The sequence below is a fragment of the Delphinus delphis genome, chromosome 20, assembly GCF_949987515.2.
Source record: "Delphinus delphis chromosome 20, mDelDel1.2, whole genome shotgun sequence".
NCBI lineage: Eukaryota > Metazoa > Chordata > Mammalia > Artiodactyla > Delphinidae > Delphinus > Delphinus delphis.
The window spans coordinates 25522418-25544153 of record NC_082702.1 but is presented as its reverse complement, the minus strand read 5'-3'; the positions used below and the strand labels follow the sequence as shown (position 1 = coordinate 25544153).

Below are 21736 nucleotides of genomic sequence, written 5' to 3'. Positions count from 1 at the left end.
TTTCTGCACCCACTCTTCCAAGGAGAGCAGCACGTAAACAGGGAGGCAGGGCCAGGGAGGGGCAAGAGAGGGCAGAACTTTGGCCTTGAGCTTCAGATGGCATCCCCGTAAAATGCAACCCTTGCCACCTCCACTGCCTGTTCACGGGGCCCTTCCCCCAGGGTCAAATGATAATTGAAGTGTTCAAGATACAATATTTCAGTTAAAGCCCCTGGAGCTTCCCTCCTGAAATGGAAAACAGGAGGGGCTTGGGTCTAGTTGGAGAGGGTAGACGGTACCTAGGACATTTGACTTGAAGCTACATTTGAGTAAGATTGAAAGAACATCACTTGTCCCTATCAAAGACAGCCCCCCCCAAATGTGGTAAATTTTTAACAAGTATTGGGGGCCTATGGGGATCTGCTATATTATTTTCTGCTTGTTTGAAATCTTCCCTAGTTAAAAATTAAAAGAATTTGAGAGTTGATGGAGATTTGGGGGAAGGATATCCCTCTCCACAAACTTGACACCTGATACAATTATCTGTGGTTCCCAAATACCATCTTTATCTCTATATCTGCCTATCCATGTCTTTTTAAACCATCAATCTAAAATCAATACATCAACACTATGCTTCAGGCAAGGTGTAGAAACTGAAATTAACTGATTGGGCAGGGGAAAATTTCCAGCTTTGGAGGGGCATCCACCTTAATTTCCATCCTGGCTCCATCCCTTAAGGTCCGTGTGACCTTAGACCAGTGAGTGACACAGCCTCTGGGAGCCTCTGTTCTCACCTGTAAAATGAAGATAATCACAGCGCGTGGGCATCAGCTTAGGTGCTGTAGGAAGAGCTCTCTGCAGGATATCGGGCTGGGCCTTGGGGATGGGGCACTGGGGAGAAAGGTGCGGAAGAGGGGGAGCTTATTCCTGCCTCAGGCCAAGGGGAGCGTGGTTCTGCGCCCCCCACCCCCACTCCTTCGACCTGAGGCCGAGTTTCTGGGAAATCCTTGGGGTTTGGAGGGCAAAGGAGGAGGACAGTTGGATGTTGGATTTTTGAAGGTGGGTTGGCGCCCCAACCCGTCCCGGGAGGCAGGTTTCGCACGGGCCATGGCGAGGAGGTGGGGAGCTGAGCGCTGCGGCGGGCTCCAGGGCCCCACCCCGGGATGGAGCATGAGCTAAGGGTACAGGACCAGGACTCTCTCTTGCTTGTGCACCACCTCTGCCTCCGTGGTACCCCAGGCAGGCAGCAGGGGGCCCGGGCTCTTCTGAGGATGAACCAGACCCACCAGGCTGGGGAGGTCGCTAACTATCCACCTGGGGCCCAATCCCACTTAAAAACATAATTAGAATACTTAAAACTCATTGTCAACATTAGGGCACAAAAAGCTGCGTGGTAGCTTCTCACCTCTTGGCAAGGGTGTTCTCCTTGGAGCCCCCTTGGGTTCTCCAGTCTCCTGGCCTCATCTGCTTGGTCAGTTTTGCTCTGGAGACAGCTGTTTGTGACATCTGCTACATGCCCACCGGGAGAACTGAGGAACTGGGGTGTGCTGCATCAGGCACTGCGCTAGACAGCCCACAGTGATCAGTCTTCTTAACTCCCCTTGACTGGAAGTTCTAGTAGGCCACAGACCTGTCTGCCTTGCCCAGCTGCATCCCCAGCATCTGGTCCAGAGCCTGTCACAGAGTAGAGCCCAGAGGTTGCAAATACATTTTCGTTGGGTGGGTGAAGAAAACAAATCTTTACAGTTATAGGTAATCAGCTAACTTCTGAGTACTCTCCTAAGTGGTTTACCTATTGGCTCATTTAATTCTCACAGCAGCCCTACAAGGTAGCTACCAGCATAACTCCATTTGTTCACAGGTGAGGAAACAGAGGCACAGAGAAATGAAATAACTTGCTGGGAGGCAGGGGAGTGGAGAGTCCAAAGCAGGTTGTCTGTTTTTGGGTTGTCCCCAAAAGAAAGGACATCCCCACTCCATCTGGCAACCTCAGGATATTAAGGTCCCTCTCCTGACACCCCCCCACCCCGGAACATTTCTTTGCTACTTAATATTGGAATTGGGAGCCTTGGCTTCAAGAGTCAGCTCTGCTATTAGTTGGCAAGGTGACCTTGGGTGAGTCCCCCAAGACATCGGTTTCCCCATCTTTCCAGCCAGGTGGTTGGACTAGATCATCTCATAGGGCCCTTCCAGGTCTAAAGCCCTGAATCCTGTGGCTTTTATAAGGGAGAGCCTGATCTTTCATTTTCTGCCCTAACAAACAGGCTCTTCAGAAGTCCTTGGCTTGGCCGGATGGCAGCTCTGCTCCCCGGGGGCCGGAGAAGGTTTGGAGTGCTGGCAGAAACTTCCCGAATCCTCCCCTTGCTCCTGCTGTGGCCTTGGCTCTGGACAGGGGCTCCAGGGCCTCTCCCAGTGGGTGCCGGAGGCTGGAGCCGCCTTTGTCTGCCGCAGGAGGCCAGCCAGGCGGCTGTGGCTGCGACCGGCCCCTGTCCAGGCCTGGGAGATGGTTTTTTTCCCTGTGTGTTGCAGCTGGGACCGTTTATAATAGGAAAAAAAGAGAATGACCAGGCCAGCCGGCTGGAAAATAGACTTAAAAAGAAAAGGGCTAGGCTGTTCTTCTCCTGTGGAGGCTTTGGTTAAGCAGAAAGTTTTAGTTCCTTTCTGAAAGGCATTTGGGCTTTTGAAGTCCCCTGCGGGAGCTCCCTCTGGCCCCTGGGAAGCCAGGCCCTGGCATGTCCCAATGTGCATGACCAGGATGGGGCCAGGGGGCACTCAGAGGAGGCAGCAGCAGGCTCTGGGAAATACTACCCCAGGCTTGGTCCACAGGGGTCCGAGCCCGGCCTCCCTCTGCTCCCAGCCTAAGACCCACCACCTCCTGTTGGTGCCCTTTCACCTGAATTTCCTCTGCTTCCTCTGGCTTTGATGGCTGGCCGGGTGCTCGTGGGGCCAGAGGATGGGAGTAAACCCAGATCTGCTTCTTCATTTAGTCAGAGAACCAGAGAGATTTCACAAATGGGGAGACTGAGGCAGACAGAGGGTTCGTCTGAGGCCACTCAGAGAACCTAAACTTATTGAGTGGCTGTTGTGTGTGCTTTGCCTATGAATATTAACAATAGCTGACGTTTATTAAGCACGTACAGTATGGAAGGACCTGGTAATGAATCCAGGGAACTGGCAGATAAAAGAGAGCCCCTCTCAGGGAAGATGCCTGACCAGCTCTCTTTTCTTGCCTTCGCTGGGCCTTGCCAATGAGCTCTCCCCGCCGTCAGCCCACCCCTCAGCAGGGTCACGGCCATACCACTCACTGAAGGACCACAATCAAAACATAACATTTATCAAGCATCTGCCGTGTCCCAAGTGCTGTGTGTCAGGCATGTGACAGCATTGCTCATTTCATGCCCTACACATGACTGAGGCAAGTCAACAGCGAGATTACCCTATGGCTCCCAACCGCCTATGCCATTGGCATTATTCTCCTCGTTTTATAAATGGGGTTGCTTTGCCCTGGGATTCACATCAAGGCCTGTCTGGCTTGAGAGGCTGAGCCCTTTTCCCTGAGACCGGCCTCTGTGTTCTGCGGTGGCCCAGTCTGTCTACAGTCTGCCTCTGGCTTCCTGGGTCAGCGTGCTTCTCCAGTCACCACCATTCACTGGGCACGAAGTGGGCACTGTGGCGTGAAGGGGATACTTGTCAAAACCTGGGGCTTTGCCCTGAGATAGCTAGCCGGGTAGGCAAAGGTTTTTACCAGTTGGCCTCTGTTGTCCACCATATGAACCATGTGAAAATGGCTGATTGCACAGAGGTGTAGTGGGCACCTCCTCTGTATGCGGCACAGGTTGACAGTTTTTCTCCCGATGCCCTGACTAAGTTCTGAGCATCTGCAGGGCACCAGAGATGTAATGGGGAGCAGGGCAGGCTTAGCCCAGATGATCTCACTTCCCGCCTACCTGCCTGTGGGCACTGGGTCCTCCACTGTATGTGCCAGCACAGGGACCCCACATGCCATGCTCTTCTGAAATTTTCATGGCGTTTCTCTTAGGCCTTGTAGGTTCTGTTCATGATGGTGGGGGAATGGGAGGGGAAAGGGTATGTGCACAGGTAACAACCTAATATCACTTTTTTTTTTTTGCAAAATTATCTTAGTGACTTTGGTCCTGCACACTCTTAGATCTTTTTGGTAAATAATTGTGGTCACAAAAGAGGTTGGAGGTGGGTAAGCGTTTGCTATTCCCGCCTAACCTCTCTACCAGGTGATGGTGAAGGCAAGTCTCTGGCCAAATTCTGTCTCACACCGAGAAAGTTGTGAAAGCAGGATCACCCCAAGGACAAAACAGGTCCTACAACCAGTTTTGTCAGGTCAACGAAGCGCTGGCATTCTGTCCTTTAAGGGTATCTGACCACTTCCCATGTGAGAGATATACTCCAGACAAGCCCCATCACATTGCCAGGCAGGCTTCTGTGTCCTCTGCTGGGCACCATGCAGTCAGTAATCATACCTGATGGCTGGACACAGGACCCTGAAGGGACAGAGCCTGGGGGTGGTGGTGGGAAGGGGCTTGCCCTAAAGGGACAGGCTACCCCAGCCTCACCAGATTTACACTCCCTGTGCAGGCAAGGTGGGGAGTGTCTCTAGATCATTTTGCTCAACTGTACCTTAAATGCCTTTAATTCCACCAGTGAGTGCCCATTTCTAAATCTATCACTTTTTTTGGATACCCTGTTTGCTAATTAGCAAAACATTGGTGGCCACTGGAGTTACCAATGGCCAAAGGCCTTGTGACCAGTTCTGAAATGTGCCCCTGCCTGATAGGACCATTCCTAGTTCAAACTTAGAAAAGTGGGCATCTATCACATTCATTATACACTGGCTTGCTTTTTTCTTTCAAAGTGAATCACAAACATTGTAAAAGAAGCATTTTAAGAGTGACCCCAGGTCTGTGTGTGCCGCACCCTGGGGCACCCGGAGGTGGTCTGGGTGGAGGTCTCAGGGCCAGGTCAGGAGTTTCAAGCTTTCTGAGGGTGTGAGTCCACCGGGACCCTTCTGCCAAGTTGGTTTCTTTGCTGCCTTGTGGGTGTTCCCTGCAAAGACTGCTGATGCTTGAAGAATTAAATAATTATAATAATGATGATAAAATAGAAATGGCTTTCCCAGCTGAACAGAAACTGGAGAAGACAGGAGGTTCCCACACCCGACTTATTGTTTTTGGCACTGTACTCCCACAGCTCCAGGGACGCAGATGTCTGGGCCTGCCGCTGGCCTCTTTGAGTTGCGGTCATGGGATCCTTGGGGAATTGCAGGAGCATCTGTAGGGATTTCCCTCCCCAAAACACCAGGCTGAGAACTAAGAGCAGAGAAAGGGACTCTCTTCTATCTTGACTTACCCTGTTCTGATGTCTCAGAAGTTTCAAGACCAAGCCATATGAAAGGAATCCTCAATGCTGTGAAGACCTCTGTGGAGGCGGGAAGACCTGGATGGTGGGTGGTGGCCAGTTATCTCCTGACAGGTTCAACCACAGGGCACAGCCATTGCTTCCTGAGTACCCCCAGGACAGGAGTGCCCAGGAAAACCTGGATTCCACGACTAGATGGGTGGTTACAATGAAACAAAAACGCAAAAGAGCAAAAGGAAAAATCAAGTCCTCTCGAACACAGAGCCTTCTCAACAGACCTAAAGCTGCTAGAAAACTTCTAGAAAGCAGCAGCCCAGGGAAGGAGGGACTTGTCAGTGCAAGGAGGGAATTTGCAATTGTGTGATTGGCATCTCCCTCTAGAAATACTTTTGACCTTGAAGGGCGGTGAAAGGGAGAGACAGGAAGGAAGGAAGTGAAGGTCTGATAATGGCTGTCAGGCCTCGTGGCCTTGCTCTGGGCCAGACCGGCAGCACTTAACTAATGTGAAATCCTCAGGACAACCCCGTGAGATGCATGTTCTCTGCATTCCCATTTTGCAGATGAGAAATTGGACTCACAGAGTCCCTTCTCGAGGTTCTCCAGTGAGGCAATGAGGGAGGCTGGACTGGAAGATGGATCAGATTGGCTTCTAAGCCTGGTGACCTCCTTGGGCCCTTTGCTCGGAACTGTGACAACTTCCCCTCGGAATCACTCAGCTCCTTTCCACCTCAGGCCCTTTCCACACACTGTTCACCTTGCCAGGAACTCTGTTCTTTGTCCTCTTTCCCGATTCTTTCCTCCTTCAGGCTCTCAGCCAGACCACCACTGTGACCCTCTGTTTTTTGGCCTCATTTACACTATACTTTTCCTTCTCAGGATTGTTCAAAACGGTAATTAAATAATTATTTATGTGGCCATTTATTAAAAGTCAGCCTCCCCACCAGAGAACAAGCCCCAGCAGGGAGGGACTGTGGTCCTTCTTGTTCATTGCCTTCCCCTCAGTTTGGGCACACAGTAGGCACACAATGAATAAATGAAGGTTGAATAAACAAATAACAAAGGAATGAACTTATTTCTGGGGGGAAATTGGGGGTTCGTCTTCCCTCCCTGAAATGACTGTTTCTTATAGGCTGATGCAAATGTCCCCAGTGGAGAGTGTGACTCTCAAGTTATTAAAACGGTAAACAAAGATCACAAATTCCAAATTGTATATATTCAAGCGTCATTTAAAGTAAGTGTGTGTGTGCACGTATGGGGGGAGAAGACGGTCATTTGGTCACTTCCTGAAAAGCACCTCTTGAACAACTCTCGAGATTTTTCGGGGATACTAGTTTAGAGGTCACAAAAGGAACCCCATCTCACTTTACTTCATTGTCCTACCTTGTTATCTGCCACCTACAGCCCCTTCTGCGTTCACCGGACTGCTCTGGACGACGCCGGCTTCTTTTTAAACTCAAAGGAACCTCACTTGCTGTGTGTCTGGGGATATACATCATTAGGAGCAAGCAGAATTGGATGGGAAAAGGCAACACCTTAGGTGAGAGGTGCCCTGTTCTCCAGTGAAGTTGTGACTCGAAAGGAAGATGCCCATTTATGTGAGCAAGGTCTCATTTGCTTTCAAAAATTACATTAACTTGTAATTTCTCTTGCATTTATGATGGTGGCTCCCTACAGCTTACGAAGGGTTTTTCCCAGCCTCTCCTCTGGGTAGGGGAGGAGCAGCTGTCCCCTTTGCAGATGAGGAAGAAGAGGCCACCGGGGGACTTTCTCATGGCGGGAGGGACCCAGACTCTTGGATCGCCTGCCGGAAGTAGGCAGGTGGGATACAAAGTGTCACCTGAAAATGTCCTTTTTCTGGTCTCAGGTCGCCAGGCTGGTGAGAAGCGAAGCCCACGCGGCAGGCAGCTAGCCCTGCCCTCACCCAGTGCCCCTTGAGACCCTTTCAGTAGGAGCTACCGGATTTTTGCTGCTCTGGAATTTTCCTTAAAACAGCATATTTCTGGAAGGAGTTAAAAATGAAACAAGCTTCTGAGAAAGCTGGCCGGGCCGAGGCAGGGACGAGGTCGAGCTCCCTCCGCACCCTGACTGCCACAGAACTGGGAGACGGCAGCCAGGTCTTTAGCGGGGGGAGGGGGGGCGTCGGGACGCGAACGTGTACGACGGCGACACTCGGGACGGGGTCCAGAAAACTTTGTGCCCTTCTCCAGGACCCCCAGCCCTTGTGGATTAGTTCCCTTGTGGATAGACTATCGCCTGCCCCCTATCCTGTTACCCCCTCCTCTGGCCTCTGGGCCCTCCGCAGTTCCCAAGGGTGGAAAAAGGGCAGCGCTGCGGGTCTCCAACCAGCCCTCCGGCCCGGCGACCCCTCCTATCCTCCAGCAACCCCTTCCCCACCGTGCTCCTTTTGTCCGCCCCCTCTCTCTCCCGGCTCCCGATTGGGCCCGATCCGCAGTCTCCAACCCCCAGAGAGCCTGGGAGGGCGAGCCGGGGGCTGTTCTCCGCCCCCTCCCCCTAGGAGAGGCAGCCCGCGGCGGGGGCACCCCGGAGCCGAGGCCAATCGCCCCCCTCCCCCAGCGTGTGCCATCTGCCGCCTGTCAGCCTCTCTCCGCGGGCCGCGATCCCAGGCGCCGGCGGGGGTGGGGAGCTGCTGATTCGGCCCCTCCTTCCTGGCTCCTTCCCAGGTGCCTTGCGGCCTCTGCCCTCGCTTTGGCCCTTGACACCCCTTCTCATCCTTACCCCGGCTATCCCTGAGCTGCGGGAGGCGGCTCCCATTTCCCTCCGGGAAGGCCGAGACGTTGGATGCTCTCGGACGCGGGAGCTGGGGAGGGCGGTGACCCGGGGGTGGCAGCCCTAATGGGGGGAGGAGGCGGCTTTCAGGGTCTGAGTCCCAGTTAGAGCACGTCTCTGTCCTAGTCCTGGCTCCTCTAGGGATACTCGCTCTTGGTCTCCAGGTGGCAGGGTGTATGCCTCGGCGGCGTCGCGTTTCGCTGGTCGCCCGACTCTACTTCGGAGACGGCCTTGAGAGCGCTAGCTTGGTCTTCTCCCCGGACCCTGCCTCAAGGCCTATCCCTGCTCCCCAGCCGCGGCGGGGGGTGGGGGTGCGGGGGCGGAGGTGGCATCTACCTCTGCTATCAGCCCAGCACGGGGTCGGAACTCGGAGGCCCAGAGAGGCGAGCAGGGCCGAGTGGGACCGCACAGCTAGCCGAGGGGGGCGCGGGCCGGGCTGGCGGGCGGGCTGGGAAACGGCGGGGCGCAGGCGTCCTGCTTGGGGCGGGCGCCGTTGCCCGGCCGGCCCCGGCGCGGCTCTCGGCGGGCAGCAGGTTTTTCCGTGAAAGGTTGCCCTGGGTAACTCGTCTCCGAGGGGACACAGCCCTCCTCTCTCCAAGTGGCAACTTATCGATCCGTGAGATTGATAACCCCCAGCGCCGCGCCGCGCACCCGCTCCGCTCTCCCAGCTCTGGGGCTAGCCGGCCCAAGGTGGCGCCACTTGCCCAGGGAAGGGCGGGGTGGGCGGGTGTTGTCGGGTCCCTTTCCCCTCTCTGGACCTGGCCTCCTGCAGCTGGTGGGGGATGGGGAGGCAAAGGAACTGTTTAGGGGAGCCGCCTGGGGAAGAGTTTTCCTAAGTCTGAGCCGTTGGCCTGCCGGCTCCGAGACCCAAGCCTCAACTGGTTCAACCGCTGCAAGGACCCGAGGCGCCCCCTGGTGGCTGGGGCAAAACTTTGTGTCAAGTAGGAGCTGGTTTATATGTCAGTCGTGGGGGGAGGCGGTGCTACTGCAATATTTTGGGGCTAGGGTGTTTCTTTTATAGTCTTAGCTAAGAAGCGTGCAACCAGGCGCGGGAACCCCACTGATTCAGGTGTTGGGGGCGAACAGATTTAGCCCAGCCGTGGAAGAGTTTCTGGATGTGGGGCAGGAATGGTCTTCAAACACGGACCGCTGGGCAGAATCCGAGAGGGAAAACCCAGGTTCAGGGATATGCATATGTGTGGGGCATAATTTGCGGAGGTGGCAGTGCCTGGGCAGTTCACCGCAGTTTGTCCCCCTCCCCCCAATCCCCTCACTTTTTGCAGTTTGTGATGCAAATGTACCTTGGCGAGCTTGACAGTACTCGTGGGCCCTGTGTCTGTTCCCTCCTCCCGTCCCCGGGGCCGTCAGCGCCGGAATCGGGGCCCCGCGTGCGGGTGCGGTGCCCGCGCCCGCGCCGTGCCTGCCGCCGCGGTCCGGGTTTTGCGGGCGGCCGGAGCTGTATTTCCAGCGCTGTCCATCGCTCGGTGCTGTTGGCCCTCTCTCCGTCTGATCCGAGCCGGAGCAGTGCGGGGCGCCCCACGGGATCAGAGCGCTCCCCCGCCGGGACTCCGCTCCTCACATCCTCCTGCTGGGACCCGGCTACATTTCCAGCCAAGCCTGGCTTTATTATGTGTCTCTGCAGTGCAGCCCCAGCAGCCGGATCGGGAGGAGGAGAGCCAGCGACCACAAAGAAGACAGGAGCGCAAGGGAGGCTGGCGGGCGGGCCGGCGCCGGCTGGAGCGCGGAGGAGCCGGGGCGCAGCCGCCGCCGCCGCTGCCCGGGAGGACGGGAGCCCGGCCGCCGCCTGCTCGTCCTCCTCCTCCGCCGCCGCGGCCGCTGCCTCCCCCCTCTCCGAGCCCCTGGCCCATGGAGGCAGCTAGCGGGGCCGGCGAATTGGCACCGGCCTGGGGATCCGCTGCGCGCCGCGCGCTGAGCACCGTAGCCCGAGGGCAGGCAGCGGCGGCCCGGCGCACGGGCTGAGCAATGCCCGGGGCACGGGCGCGCCTGCCCGCCGCCGCCTGAGCGCCCCCGCGCGCCCCTTCCTCCTCCGGGGGGCCGGCGCCGGACCGAGCCGAGAGCCAGAGAAGGGGGCGTGAGCCAGGGGCCCCGAGCTGCGGCTTCCGAGCGGCTGCGGCCGTTTCGAACCCCCCAAGTAGGCTGAGTTGAGGGATACCCTTCCCCATCCATCATAATTTCCAAACCAGGCGTTTGGGCATTTAAAAACCATTAATATTTATTATTATTTTTTGTGCAGCAGGGGGTAATCTGAAGGCTTTTTTTTTTTTTCGAGGGGTGCTGAGCTTCCGCGCTCCCGACCGCCTCCCGGTCTCCTCCCCCCCGAGACCCCCTCGACTCCAGCCCCGTCCCCCCTCCTCAGATGGGTTCATTGTGAGCTCCGCACCGGGTTGCGTAGCCGGACGCCTGCAAACTTTGCACAAAAATCCGGCAAGGGGCGGAGGAGGAGAAGGAGGAGGAGGGTGAGGGTGGCGGTGGGGTGGGGGAGGGAGGGAGGGAGGGGGCCGCAGGGGCCGGGGGCCGGCGGGGGGTGGGGAGGAGGAGGGGGGCGGCTTTTTTTTTTTTTTTTTTTTTGCATAACTCGGCTCGGCCGAGTGGCCTCCGGACTCCCCGCGCCGCTGGGACCGCTGCTGGGACCGAGAGCCCCCGGCTGCCGCATTGCAACAGGCAGGGCCCCGGCGCGCCCCCCGGGCCTCCCCCCGCCCCGGAGCGGCCTCGGCCGGCCCGGGCCGCCCCCCCCAGGGAGGCCGCCCCGGACCTGCGATCCGCTCCCCACAGCTGCCGACCCGGCTGCAAAAAAAAAAGTTTCCGAGAGGCAGGAGGAGGAGAAGGGGGAGAAGGGTAGCCCGGAGCGGCGGGGGGCGGGGGGGGGAGCCGGCCGCGGAGGGCGACGGAGCGCCGGGAGCCCCGGACATGTCCAGGCGGAAGCAGGCGAAGCCGCGCTCGGTGAAAGGTGAGCGAGCGAGGCCCGGCGGAGGCGCGAGCGAGCAAGGAGGGAGGGAGCGAGCGAGGGAGGAGGGACCGGCGAGCGGGCGGGCGGCCTGGGACCCGAGCGAGCGAGCGGAGAGGAGGAGGAGGAGGCGGAGGAGGCGGAGGCGGAGGAGGAGGAAGAGGAGGGGGAGGAGGAAGCCGCGAGCCGGAGGCGGAGGCAGTGGAGGTGGAGGGGGGCATACCGCGGACACCCTACCCGCCCGGACCCTCTCCGGGCCCGGCGCCGCCGCCCGCGGGGGACTCGGGCCTGGGGGCGCCGCTGAGGAGCCCTCGCTGCTCCCTCTTTGCGGGCCCCGGGCCCACGTGGCCAATCAAGGGGTGCGGGCCCGACTTGGCGGGGATTGCGAATCTCGGCGGCGGCGGCGGCGGGCGGGCGGCGGGAGGAAGGAAGAGGCGGTGAGGATGGGCGCCCAGGAGGCCGGTAGCTCCGAGGCCGCTCTCGCTGGGCCCCGGGCCTTGCCGCCTTTCCTCTGTCCACGCCTTGTCGCCCCGGGAAGCCGAGGGCGGCGGGCGTTGCTTGCGCGCGCCCCGGGCCCCGGCCCTGGCCGCCGGGCGCCCCCTCCCCGCCCCCTGCCCAGGCCGCCTTCCCGGCACGGGCCCCCATACTTCCTGCCTCCTCCACCGAGGCCAACCGGGCCGGGAGCCTCCGTCAGGAGTTCATTGTCTGCGCAGCGCCGGCGGGACGCTGGTCCCCAGGGGAGCGCAGCGGCTGCCTTGCGCGCCCCTCCGCGGAGAGCTCCCGCGACCCGACCCCGGGCACCCACACCCTCGTCACCTAGGCTGGCTTCCCGTTTCAGGTCCCCGGAGTGCACACGTTTGTGAGGACACACAGCCCCACATCCCCCTCTTCTTGTCCTTGTCTCGCATTCTATTTCTACCGAGCGCCCGCGGGCCGAGCGGGGCCCTGGAGAGCAGAGGCCCCGGGGAGATGCCGCATGAAGGCAACTGAGCCCCTCCCCTGTCCTCTCCCCACCCGCTGCCCTCTCCTGGCCTCGTCTGCTGCTTTGTCCCCATTCCAGTCTCCCCTGGGTGGGTGCCCGGCCTCCCCCGTCCCCCGCGCTGGGAGATGACAGAGGAGGGACAGGATGAGAGCCGCTACGTCTCTGGAGCCAAAAGTCCCGAGGCCCTTGTCCTCTCCCAATTCCCTTGATGACCTCTGGCCCGAGCCCAGTTCTGCTCTGAAAAGTTCATTTCCTGGAGGCCTGCGCGGTAAGGCGCAGGGGCCCCTGCTCCCTTCCTGCCAGCCTTGCTCCTGGCTGGAATGGCTGGGGCTGCATCTGGCAAGGAGGGTCTTGAGACACCCGCCATTGCTCTCCTTCCAAAGTCCCAGGAGATCGCGGGCACTCGGTTCAGCAGAGATTCTCCCTGTCATCTTAGCAGCGGACCAACTCAGTCCAAACTCAGCAACCCGCTTGCTCCCTTTCCTCTTTTTCCTTGAGATAAGTTGGTGTTGTTCCCCTCACTCTGGCAGGCATCCCGGTCCTGGATAGCCTGACCTGTTCCACAGAACTGGAGGGTCTAGAGGGTGTTCTGGTTGAAACCAAAATGGAGACCTCAATAAGGGGACAGGAAAACGCTAGATGTTTGTCCTTTTGCTGAATAGAAGGGTTCTCGGTTTGAAATAATGTTTGATTTCTTTTCTCTTTCCTTGGCTCACTGCTCACTCCTTCAAGAGCCACTTAAGGTGGCCCAGAGGAAAATGTACAATTGGAGTCTCTGGTTGGAAAAACAGTTTTATCCAACTTGGGCAGTTGATTTTGAGTTAAATCTACGTATAGAAACAGATTTTTCATAGAGGAAGATGCAGAGCTTACCTACCTCTAACTCGAACCCATGCCTCCATACCTCTTTCTTTTAGAAGTCGAGGCACAGAAAGCAAAGGTGGAGCAATTTGCCGGGAACAGATGGGTGGGTGTTTCAGAGTTGCTGGAACCTAATTCTAAAACCACTCTGTGTATCACTGAGAAAGACTCAAGAGTCAGTCTTCAACCTTTCATGGAATGAGCTTGGACATGATTTTTAATGAATGTCTGTCTCTCTCAATGTGTATGTGTACATGTATAGCAGAGAATTCAAACTAATTGATGGGGGGAAGACAGCAAAGTGGGAACAAGACTAGTGTAGGCATTTTGAGAAGCGCCTTGCCTTTCGGCCCTTGGAGTGTGAGATTCTCTGTTTCTTCTCGCGACTCTTTGCATTTTCCAAAAGCAGCTCCAGCCCTTGTCTCTCACCATTTTGCCATTTATTCAGTTTACTGGGGTGAACAGGGTGGAGATGCCGCCCCTTAAGGGGGAGGAATTAAGAGAGAAGATAATTTGAATAGATAAGAGTTACAGCAGGTGATGGATTTATTGCTTTTCAAGAACTGCCTCCCCTCCCCCCCTTTCTCAAGCAATATTCAAAAGTGTGCTTGAGTGTGGACAGCTCCTTATCAAGTGTTTAAAATGACAAGGTCTTCACCTTTAAAGATGCTTCTTAAGGAACAGTGGTACCTTTTGAATTTTATTTTATTTGGCCTCCGCCGCTGTGTGTCAGGGCTAACATCGAGGCATTGTGGACTTCCCCAGTCCGCACATTATATGTTGTGAAAGTTGCTTGGCTGTATAGCTCGTAATTGATCTAGCAAATGTGAAAGCCCATAGCAGGAAGGAAAGACAGAAGTGTAACAATTTCTAGTGGATGCTCAGAAAGTGTGATTTGCAAGCAGGGCATGACAGGTCTTAGTGGGGACGTCGCACCTCCCACTCAGAGACACAACCTCCCTTCTGGAGTGGGGTCACTTGTCCCCCCTGGATGTTTGTCTTTCTTTGGAAAACCCAGCTCCCAGGGTGGACACCCAACAAATAGAGAAGAGTGCTAGGCAGTAGGGCAGCGGGGAGAATAGCCTCGTTGGTCGTCAGAAGCCCTGTGATTTAAAAAAAAAAGAACCACACACACCAAAAAAAATATCAGTGTTACAAAAGTCACATTTTCTGACCGATTTCTCCCTCCCGACACCATCCTCTCCCTTTCTGTTTCCTGGTGGTGTGGTGTGGCTGTTGTGAGATGATTTGTTCCCTTTGATAATCTCGGCCTCATTCTCCGGGGTTGTTCCCATCACATCTCACTGATGTTATTTTGGCCAATGATATCAGGTGGTTTGTTAACCTACTCCCTTTACCCACACTGCCTCCTCAGATCCACAAAACAGCCCCTCCATTTATATGGAAAATTAATACATCTTTTTTCCCAGGCTCAGCTTAAAACTTCTGAATAATTGGTAATACTGTTGATTTCCTCCATCCAGCAACTGCCTGTTAATTACACTTCTTAATGTTAATTAGCACTCAGGCTGTGTCCATGGACCCGCCAACTACAACATCCCAAAACTACCCCCAGTGACTTCTCTGTGCTCCCCTCCCCTTCTCTGTCTTCCTCTCCTGCCAGCCCATAGCTCCTCCAAAGTCCATCTTATAAATTTGTTGGTCTAGGGACTTGGAAGCGGTGTAGTTTGCCACTGCTCGTGTTTCCATGGAAATAATTGAGTTGTAATAAAAAGAGGCATCTGAGGTTACAGGTTTCTTGATTCAGCTGAGACCACATACAGGTGTAAATTGTCCAGATTTGTTTGGCTAAACGTACATGAGCTTGTAGGAAGGGCAAAACAAATCCTTTATAGGTTCTTTAGCTTTCTATGTGGATTGGGGCAGCTAACATTTAATCCCCCCTTCCTCAATTAAGTCACCAACTCCCAGCTTTGGGAGGACCTGTCTCACTCTAGAAAACATCCTTTATGTCTAGTAATTACTGTTTAGATTCTTCCACTTGTTTCTTGCAAAAACTTAATAAGCAATAAGATAAACTATGTGTGTTGGACAGGAGGACCCTGCTAAACGTTTAACCATAAGGTGCTGAGTGTGCATCGCACGAAAGGTGCAAAATGCTGGTGACTTTACAGTCATGAAGTAATTGCGTAGAACCATCCTGGCACTGTTGTGGCCTGCTACAGCATGTTAACAGGGGAGGGGGAGAGGGAGGGGGAAAGTGGAGTGCAGCATCTGATACAGCGTTCCTAGCTGGAGACTAAAACTGCAGGTCTGGTTCAGTCTAATAGAAAGTTGCAATCATTGCTATATCGGTAGCCAGCTCTTAAGCTGGTAGCTCTGGAATTCTTCCCCTGATGTAGGATTTAATAGTCTGGCAATTAGATGCATTGATTTCTCTTAACTGTTCATTTGGATGTGTAAACGAAAGAAACCTGCCACCGATGGAGACGGGCCGCCTGGCTCTTGGAACAAGGCTGATTTAGGAGGTGGTGGTAGGAGAATGGATATTTCAAGGCAGTGTTGGGGCCAGTTCCCTCTTCTTTTAAAATTTCAGCCCATTTTGCAGTAAAGTGAATAGCACCAGTTTTTCAGATACTGTTTAAAAATAAACAACGGTGTCCAGTTCTGTCTGAAAAGTAGAAGCATCCTCTTCTGCAGATGTGTATAGAGTAATGTTTCTGTCTTTGAGTGACGGGACTCACTTGCGTATTTTCGGCAGATGGTCTGTTAGGTACCAGAGGGAAAAGTCACAAAACACCTTGGCTCCGAGTTCCAGAGGGACCTCTTGCCAGAAATGGAGTTAGTTCTCTCTCCCCCTCCTAGAGGCCTGGGGTTACCTAGACCACAGTGGCTCTGTCAAGCCCTGAAGAGGTGTGGGGACATGGTATCTTGGACCCCTTGGCAACTGGTGGGCCATGTGACTTCAGTGGCTTGGAGAGTGGGTAGGTCGCAAACGTCAGCACCTCTTAACTCGCTGCTCCTGGACCTGCAGGTTTCTGTAAGCGTCACTAACTTCTGACATGCAGGCATCTAAAACTGTCTTGATGGTGGGCAAGCAGAGGAAGGCTAGCCCTATCTTGGCCCTCTCTTTTTTTTTTAACGGAGGTGGATGGGTGGGTTTAGTTAACTCTTTGTTTGCCCGAGGTTAAAATGGACTTACCTTTCCTGGACCTTGTCCATGGTACACTGGTATTTGCAAAGAATATTATCTTCACGTCTCGAAAATGTTTGCAATAGATATCAGGGTTCCTTTCTGATCTGAGGGTCCAGGGTAATTACAACAGAATGCCTTGAAAACTGTTAGTGGGCTCCCCGTTACTGTGGGTAGCCGGGGAAAACCTTGATACACCTTGGTTGGTGGATTTGACAGTTTCTGCAAATTCCTGCATGTTAGTTGGTAATCAGAGTAGTTTTGCACCCAAAATGGACTAATTAAGCCTGGATTGGTTATATTCCAATTGAAGTTTTTGGCGCCCTCAGCTCCCTCTGACTGTGGGAGAGGGTAGGGTGGAGTGGAGCGGGGGAAATGCTGGTGGAAACTTTTGATACATCGCTTACCTGCCGGGGATGGGGGGGGGGGGTTGTACACTCAGTAAATAAAAATACTTTACCTCTTTCAAGGAGCGCCAATTAGCTGATTGCTCCGTGTGGCTGTCTTTAAGGAGAACGCTGTTTTACCTATCTTCTTTTACAAAGGTTTGATTTTTAATGTCTTGTGAAAAGGATTCTCTTTGTCTTGATTGCTGTCAGGAATAAAAGCATGATGGTAATATCCCTTTGAAAGCTATTGTATTGTCAGCCCTGGCTGACAGCGGGAGGGCCTCCCAGTGTTTTAGATTAGTGCTGTGAAAACACTGACATTTTCTTTGTTACATTGCTGTTGTTCTACTTGCGAAGTCAATTACACAATGTCAGAGCTCAGTTACGAGTTGACTTTGGAACTAGCAATGTCTTTTCATTCTCTTCTTAAAGATATAATTTACCTTTGTTGTTGTTGTTTTGTTTTCTTTTTCTCTCTCTTTTTTGACCTGCTTCCCTCTGGTGACCACCGCCTTTGCCCCCTAAGAGTCAGAACGTGTTAGCTAGGCAAACACACTCTGGTTTCAATCGTGGCAAGTCAGATTCAAAGGCTGCTACATCATTATCTCAGAATTCTTCTGCTCATTCACATTTCAGTGGCTTCTTATTGATATAGTGACTACAGCAGCCAAGATACATAAAAAACCCATCGAATGAGATTACGGTGTTGATAATCTCTTATCAAGTGGGTTGCTCTGGATTTGGGGTCCGTAAGGTTGGCAAATTCCAGGTTTTCTTTCTTTTTTTTTCCTGACCCGGGCTGAACCAAGTTCCTGGGTTGATGGTACCCCCAGCAACTGCAGAAGATTTATAAACATTCTAATCTCAGAGGCCAGGCCTGGTGAGTTTTAGACTTAGAATCTTGGATGACATCATGGTAGGGATAGAAGGGTCTCATAAGAGGACCTTGTAACCCACCCTTCTCCCACTGCAGACAGCCAATGCGAAATTATAAGGCTCTCTAAGGTACCTTTACTGGGTGCCCTTGAACTCAGGAGTGATTTTCATTCCTGTCTTAAGTGTGTGAAATCCTGCTGCCGAAGGGGAGGCAAGCTTGACATGTCCAAAACTGAAAATGGTCAGGGTGGGTGTTTTTATTCATGTCCCTCCCCCTCCATCCCTGCCTTCTCCAGGAAGAGAAAACCAGAAATTCCTTAGTTCTCTGAACCTGGCTGCCAAAGAGGCAGCCACCTGAGAGCGGACGGAACTCGGGGCAAGGAGACTTCTGCCACTGACTCCAGATGACAAGGACACTTCAGGAAACTCCGGCCGAGGACACTAATTGTGGGCCCCCAAAGTTGCTATTATGAACTGCCAGACAAGAGCCCGTGTTCGCCAGCAATTTGTCAGGACTAATTTTGTTTTTCTCCAATAATTGAAAATTAATGTCTTGAAGTGAAAGCAGATGTTCATGTCATCTTCTGAATTGGGATATAAAATGGGGCTCTGTAGATGGGCTCACTAATTTAACAGTAATTTCCCTCTCGCAGCTAATGGGGGTGTTGGGCTGACGCTACCTGAGGCCGGGGTTGGGAGGTGAGAGCATCGGCTGTACCAGTTGTACTGTCCGAGGTGGCAGGAGCATTCGTTTTGGAGGGAGAGCAGGGTAAATAAAAGTATTTCCTGGGGCTATGAAACCTGGAGAATTCGTTAATTTGAATAATCATTCGTGCAAGAGATATTTATTGAGATGATTCAAGGCTTTATGCTGGAAAAGGTGAGGGAACCTTGGTTTGGGAAGAGAGTGGATTCCTACAGGTTAGAGGATCCTCGGCGCTGGGTTCGTTACCTTCACCTGGAGTGAAGCTGGTTAAAATTGCGGATTCCTGGGTCCAGATCCTGGAGATACTCACCCAGCTGGTCTGGGGAGGGGTTCAGAACTCTTCATTTTTTTTTCCCTTTAAAAAAATTGAGGTAAGGTATACATACGGTAAAATTTACCATCTTAACCATTTTCAAGTGTCCAGTTCAGTGGCATTAAGTACGTTCGTAGTTGTGCAGCCGTCACCACTGTGAACTTTCATTTTTAGCCAACGCCTGGGTAGTGGTGGGTTGGGCGTGGTCTTAGCCCATCATTCTCGGAGGAGGCCATCCAGTTCAAGGCCTCCGTTTTCTAGGGAGAGATGAGAAACAGAGGCTCCGAAGATGAAGTGATTGGGAGAGCTGGTGATGCTTTTCCTAGCTCTGGTGAGAGAGGGGAGACTGGAGTGCCCGAAGTCCGGGCAGGGCAGATGAAGGCTCCATCAGGGCTGGTGGGCTGGGGGCTGGGCAGGAGGGGTGCTTAGGAGCTGTTGAGTCATCTGGTGACCACTCTGAGGATGAGAACATTTGTTCTGTCTCCCTGAGGGGCACCGTTCCTCTGGAGACTGAGACTGGCAGGTGTGAGGTTGCCCTGTGGCCCTCACACCTGCCTGCCAGGACCCAGATAGCCCCTCTGACCTACCCAGCCCTGCACACTTCAGGCTGGTTTGTCTGTGATGGGGAAGGGGAGGGACAGCTGTTGTGAAATGGTCACGTTGTTGCCTTGATTTCCAGTCGCAGATTGCCCACCACCTCTGGCCCACAGGTCTGGGTGCTGCAGACGCTTATACTGTTCTCCTTGGAGGTGCCAGGTGCCTTTTTCTCCCCCTTTTTTTTTTTTTCCTGAAATTGAAATTTGCCCTTTCGTTACCCGGGCATGAATTATTTTTTGCAGCGTTATCATTCCCTGTCCTGCTGTGAGGTTTATCTCTTCTGTTGATCCTAATTAAGTAAAACATACTGTCCACCTAACTCCTGTTGCACTGAATTCTACCTGCCTGAGACAGAGTGATGGCCATCTGGGCTTGGTTAGGGAGCAGGGCATGGCTGGATAAGGGAGCTGGGATGGTAGTGGCTGTCACATCCTGGCTGGGTGTACCCCCTTGGCCTGGGGACTGCAGGACCTCATGGCCACCAGCAACATACAGCATATTTCTGGTTCCTGAACCTGAGATATTGCTTTGTCCCTAGCCCCATGGGGCTGCAGGTCTGAACTTGGGGAGAGGAAAGACAATCACCAGCTCCAGGGAGTCCCCAGGGAGAGGGTGAGGGAGGAGAGGCAGGCTCCCAGGGCAGGGGGATGGAAAGAGGGGGCGGGCTCCTGTCGCCTGGGATGGAGGCTGCAGAGAGCGCTGGGTTCTCTGGGGAGCCGTGTCCCTGTCCCCTATCCCCTCAGGGAGAGAGGGACCAGCTAGGGGCCTGGCACGCATGTTGGGAAGACTCTACTATTTTTGCCTTTGAACTTCTCGGGATCCTGAAAATCCCACGTTGAAGACAAACCTTGGAGGCCACTTCCTTCAGACTTCTTGGAGTGTGTTTATGGCATCCTTGTTTCCATCCAGCCTGGACTCACACACTTTCTGTCTCAGGGAGCTCACGACCTCTGTGGCACACCTGTGCATTTTCAGTTTGAATTTCACGTGTTCGTCTTTCTGTGAAGCTGCCGTCCGCCTCCTGTAATTGAGGTGCATTGGTTCTGGGTCTGCCTCCTGGGGCAACAGGGAGTAACTCAAATCTCAGGTCCTCAGAGCAGCCCTGTTGAGAGTTGGCAAAACTAGCCTTGCTCTTCTTGTCCAGGGGGAGGGTTTCTTTATATAGGATGCAGTCAGCCTGGTGGGCTTCCAGGACGCCACCCTCATTCGCAGATGACCTTGACTTGGGCTTCTGGGTCCCTGTGTTGAAAAAGGATTTGTTAGGTGAATGAGTAAGTGTGTAAACTGTTGAGGGAATAAATGAACGGGTGGACAAGTGAATGAGTGAATAGTGAACAAATGATGGGTTAATGACTGGATGAATTCCTAGATGAATGAGTCAATGAGTGAGTGGGTGAACTGATAGGGAGCACAGATCATCTTTGTGGGTGACTTGGGCTCACAGCTGACATCTCTGGTGGTCTCTCCTGCCCCCCCTCCCCTCCCCCAGTCTCTATTCTGTTCAGGAGGTGGGACATGCTCTCTCTGGAGGACTGGGAACCCTCATGCCCCTTGGGGTTGGCATGCTTTGCACCCATTCTCCCCCTTTATCCTCAGCCCAGATAGGGGCAGGGGTGTGTGTAGTACTCTCTGCTATGAGATTGTAGCTAGTTTATTGAAGCTACCGTGCCAAGCGTTGTGCTGGATTGTAAAACATTGTTTTCAAATGATAAAAGCAATATGAGATTTTCATACTAACTTTAAATAAAACAGAACTTTCAGTTGAGTGAAGTCCCTTCCTCTCCCCCCTTCCTGCCACAATCCTGAGGGGGCTTCAAAGTGGACATATTTGACCCAGCTTGGTGCTGGCCAGGACTCTGCAGTCCAGCCTCCATTAAGCGACCTTCAGGACCTTCTGCATCTTTCAGGGATGGCTTGCCCTTCAATAGCACTAGGAGTGAGGGATGGGTTGGGAGAAGCAAGGAGGAAGGAGAAGAATGGGATGTGTTTGTGGGGAAAACTGCCAATAAAATAAAACTCAGTGTAAAAAAGAAAGACCCCCTACTCACTGAAGGTCTGAGTCAACATTGATTTATTTCTCTGGAACGGGAGGGTTGCGGTTTGGAGGAAGCATGCTCTGTGATCTTGGGCAGGACAGCTCCCACTGTGGGCCTCGGTTTTCCTGTCTGTGAAATGGGATGGAACTGGTTGGGTTGGCTCTCTGTCTTAGATGGGTTAAGATGTTAATTCCTGGAACATAGGAATGGGAAAGCACAAGATGCTTTGGCTTTAAAATAATACAGACTAGAAAGATGTCAGATATTTTCAAGGTAGTTTTTAAAGTGACAGGTCTGCAGAGCGAGAACACTGAAGTGGCAGATGTGGGGGATCCGCCAGCAGGGCAGCTGGATCCTCCCTGGCTCCCCCAGCCCTTTCGAGGATTGAGGGGAACATTGGATAAGAGAAAACATGTCAAGGGCTTGACTGTGATGTCGGTATCTTTTCACGTGTCTGACAGTTCAGTCTGAGGTGCCCCTGGCTCTTTTGGCCCCAGGGCCTTTGCCAAGCATCCTTGGAGCAAGCCCCCCGATGCTCCTCTAATCCAGGGGCAACGTGGGTGGAGAATGTCCAGGTCCTACATACGCCCATCCGGAGTCGCCATCATGGCCGGCCCTGATTGTGGGGAGGATATGGGGGGTTAGTGAGCAAGCACTCACCTGTGCCAGGCCCTGCCTTCAGCTCCTCCCACCTGCCCCC

At 53.8% G+C, this 21736-nt stretch overlaps 1 protein-coding gene and 1 long non-coding RNA gene across 2 annotated transcripts in view; one reads left to right on the top strand and one right to left on the bottom strand.

Annotated features, from left to right (window-relative positions):
* Window positions 1-1566: 1566 nt before the first annotated feature.
* Window positions 1567-8142, bottom strand: LOC132416819 (uncharacterized). The gene is made up of 3 exons (XR_009517733.1): window positions 8107-8142; window positions 5362-5448; window positions 1567-1653 (listed from the first exon to the last, which is right to left on the bottom strand). It is a non-coding gene; the product is annotated as an uncharacterized lncRNA (long non-coding RNA).
* A 2328-nt stretch (window positions 8143-10470) lies between these two features.
* The window catches only part of ZNF423 (zinc finger protein 423), a 328113-nt gene continuing 316847 nt past the window's right edge, over window positions 10471-21736 (top strand). Inside the window, exon 1 of the mRNA XM_060000399.1 lies at window positions 10471-11125. Within this exon, the coding sequence (XP_059856382.1) occupies window positions 11086-11125 (40 nt within the window). The 5' untranslated portion in view covers window positions 10471-11085. The remainder of the gene's footprint in view (window positions 11126-21736) is intronic.